Source organism: Dermacentor andersoni, chromosome 7 (assembly GCF_023375885.2).
Source record: "Dermacentor andersoni chromosome 7, qqDerAnde1_hic_scaffold, whole genome shotgun sequence".
NCBI classification, from domain to species: Eukaryota; Metazoa; Arthropoda; class Arachnida; order Ixodida; family Ixodidae; genus Dermacentor; species Dermacentor andersoni.
The window spans coordinates 149106137-149109952 of record NC_092820.1 but is presented as its reverse complement, the minus strand read 5'-3'; the positions used below and the strand labels follow the sequence as shown (position 1 = coordinate 149109952).

At 45.3% G+C, this 3816-nt stretch overlaps 1 protein-coding gene across 3 annotated transcripts in view; it reads left to right on the top strand.

Annotated features, from left to right (window-relative positions):
- The window catches only part of stnB (stoned B), a 44690-nt gene extending 41178 nt beyond the window's left edge, over positions 1–3512 (top strand). For all 3 annotated transcript variants that reach the window (XM_050180800.2, XM_050180799.3, XM_072289364.1), the window contains exons 8-9: positions 1280–1415; positions 2476–3512. In XM_050180800.2, the coding sequence (XP_050036757.1) occupies positions 1280–1415; positions 2476–2828 (489 nt within the window). In that variant the 3' untranslated portion in view covers positions 2829–3512. The remainder of the gene's footprint in view (positions 1–1279; positions 1416–2475) is intronic.
- Positions 3513–3816: the final 304 nt, after the last annotated feature.

The following is a 3816-nucleotide window of genomic DNA, read 5'->3' as shown; positions in this document are numbered from 1 at the left end:
AAAAAACTGAATGCAGTGAAATGTGGTCGTTATAACTGATAATTCGTTATCTGTGGGATCGTTGTACGTGGCTTTGACCGCACTTGTTTCTGTGAACTGGTTCCTAAATCTGGCAAATATAGGTGTTGTGACATCACTGGCTAACTTCATTTTTGATATCTCTGTGGCTTCCACACGTGAGCATAGCTAAAAGGGACCCTAACACCACATCCTTCAATTGTCACCTTGTCATCACTTCAATAGCATCATCCCATTGTCATGCCACCTTCATCGTTCCACTGACGTCAGTCTTCCTTTGCCAATGTAATGTAACCATACAGTTGTCATTCATTCTGATTGTGCCGCCCTTGTCATGCCGTCATCTTCAGACAATCGCTATCATGCCGCCATTGTCTGAACGTCGTAATGCCATCGTAGTTGTGCCATCAGTGTCACTCCAGCTTCATCACCCAACTCTGGTCATTCCATTGTCCTCGTGCCGTTGTCATGCTGTCGTCGTCGTAAAGTCATTGTCATGTGTTCGTTATCATGCTATCATCATCATAAAGTCATCGTCATGTATTCGTTGTCATAATGTCGTCGGGGTACTGTCATGGTTGTCCCATTGTTGTCATTATAACTTTGACATCTAACTCTCGTTATGCTGCCATCGTCATACCATTGCCGTCATCCTGTTGTCATCATGCTGTCATCATACAACCTTTATCGATCCGTCGATATCATTCCTTGTTCATAATTGTGTCATTATCATGCTACCGTCATTCAATCATGATTAAGCCGCAGTCCTCATGCCATGATTCATCACGCAGGTACTATCATTCATCTGTTGTCGTACCGTCATCGTCATGCAGTCTTGGTCTTGCCACCGTCGTCATTCCCGCTTCTTTATCCGGTTGTTATCATGTCATAATTGTTACGTTGTCGTCATTATATTCGTAATTTAAGAAATGACATCTCATTGTCTTCATGCTGTCGGTATATGCCTTTGCAATTCGATCAATATCATTCCTTTTTCGTCATTCCATTGTCACTGCTTCAGCGTCATACAGTCGTCATCATGCCTTCATGCTCATGGGCGCGACCTTGGCATGTGATTGCCATAGCAAAGTGGGGCAATATCAGAGTATTTGGCATATAGCCAAAGCAATGAAAGTCTCAGAATTACCACTTAAATAATTGTAACTTCAGGAATATGGTCTGTCGCTACATCGCTTGATTTTATTTGCATTACCATTGACTGTCATCGTGCGATGAGTTCTGCTGTAATTATTTTGTGCAGGGTTTGGAGCGAATCATGGGCACAGCCCAGCCATTGGAGACTAGCCTTATAGAAGTTTCAACAGGGCAGGCCAAATACGAACATGCCCACAAGGCAGTAGTATGGCGCATTCCTCGGTTGCCCAAAGAGGGTCAAGGTGAGTGACGTATGATATTTTGTGTCCGTTTTTGATCATCAGCATGTGCTTTCTATGAGGTCTGTGTTTGTGTTTAAATGAGTTGCTCTTTATTTCTGATAGCTAACGCAGGCACAGTTAAGGTAAAAATAAAGCATCAAAGAGCAAGACTTGGTAAGCGATTTCAGCAGGCAAGGTGTAATCATACCAGTTGTATGTAGGTTGTTTAGTATCTTCCTTGGCTATGTTTTCTCCTAATGGCAATGCCACGTAGCTTGATCTCCAGCTTGTAAAATTTGGGTCTGATGTCTAAACAAAGACCGTTATTTGTGAGAAAAGTCAGTTTATGAAAACTTAGTGACAAGCTTTCAAAGAGGGTTCTACAATCTGGTGTCATTTACAGTAAAAGTGGCTAAGCTCTCCAAGCCAGCCACAAATATGTCCATTCATGCAATTTCTGGTGGTGCTTCTGACTGCTGATTGGTTATTATACAGTTCTAGAATAGGTCTCGGTGCCTTGCATACATTAAATGCAAGCACATTGCGGGATGTCATGATATGCACCTTTGAAGACCTTTAGTTTAATTTGGGAAGTGAAAACGTAAAGACACCCTTAGCAGACAGGAAAACATCTGGAGCCTCCTGTAAAACCTGTCCTAGTCACGACAATCCATTTGCACATCTCCTGCTATTTCTATGTAATTTTTTGTCAGGCCTACGGATGCTAGAATTGCCAAACGGTCTTGGGAATGGGTGCATTAGCCACTTAGATTGTAATTCAGGTGAACCGAGAGGAAGTAAAAGCTTAATTCACCATTTATTGTCGATCGATAATGAGACCACAGCCACCGGGATAGCTAACGCTGCAGTGGAAGCTATGTGTCCTGGCATACTTGAAAGTCTTAGTATGTGTAGACATTACATAGGTTAAAGTTGTCAAAATAATGTACATTAACATATTGTACATAAGCCACACAAGCTCTATACAGAGCATGCCCATTGAGTACAACACTATTTATTTACATAGGTAAGGCACTTACATTCGCTTGCAAGCGCTCTAAAACTTAACCTTGTGCTACAGGTGCCTACACGACTCAACTGTTCCTGCTACGGCTGGACCTGACCTCTTTTGATCAGATCCCAGCCTCATTCGAGCAATACGTCTTTGTCGAGTTCACTATGCCGGCAACCAGTGTGTCTCACACCACGGTGCGATCTATCTCCGTGTCCAACGAGAATCCCCCAGAGAAGTACGTCCGCTACTCGTCCAAGCACGAGTACCGGGTGGAATTGGAGTTGCAGACGGGTGAAGTGCCCCCCTCAGAGACTGAAATCTCTAGTCTGGCTGCCGTAGCTCAGCAGGCTGCCCCATACGAGCCGCCAGCAAGTGCTACCGCCGTTGCCGCTGCTGCCACGAGTGATGACTCAGACTGAATGTGCCGCAGTGCTGCGCACATGTTGCTGCTCCCTCGGCTGCCCCTCGCACGGGGCGCAGTGCCCTTATCTAGTCAGCATGTATGTCAGGTGTTCAGTCGTCTGTGCTATGCACACAATGATGTGTTCCTGTTGAAAGAGAGTTTTAAGATCCTGTTTTTTCTTGTGCATGTATTATTGACACTTGTTTTTTGGAGTTTTTTGTTGACTCTGTACACTACTACCATGGGCTGTCAACTCTGTGATCGCTTAGCAACATCCGCCATCGCATTCCTCCGCATGGTTGAGGAGGTGGGCAACTGCAGTGGCCATAGTTCATCTGTGCTGCTGACCCGCTGTGGGCGAGTTGCGCAAGCAACTGAGCTTCTTTTGCTGCCTGGGGAAGGGAGGAAAAGGCTTCCTGCTTGCGTTGCTGTTGACCATGTTGGCTGAGCGGATGAAGCTGGAACACTTACCTGCTTGTCGGGCTAAAGTCCGGTAGAGGGTCTCGGTGTCTGTTGTAGCGGTGTGCGCTCTCTGCAAATAAAAATGTCTCGACAGTGGTAGCTGGTGACGGAGTGACCAAGTCATTCGTTGCACGACTGTGTGTATCCGTGGGCCAGGAAGTTCTGTGCACAAGGTGTGTCTGTATGGGCACCAATCATTACCGAAGGAAAATAAAGACAAAACACTTAAGCACACTCACTCTGCAGCTTTTCTGTGTGTTGTTAAAATGCTAGAGGGAAGGAAAGACATGCTGGGAACCCGTTTGAGTAAGAAACTGTCAGGTCACTTACCGGACCAGTTTATAATTTTTTTATTCCAGAATGCCTTACCACCAGAATCTGTAGTCTTGCCTGTTGCTGTGTGTTCACACCAAAATGAGAAATTCTTGAACACAACGGAGTTGTACAACATTTGCCTCAGTGTGCGGTGAAGTGGGCCCGGTTCAATTCAGTGTCGTCCCGCGACTTGCCAAGGGACATCTTCTCGGACAGTCACTCTGGGA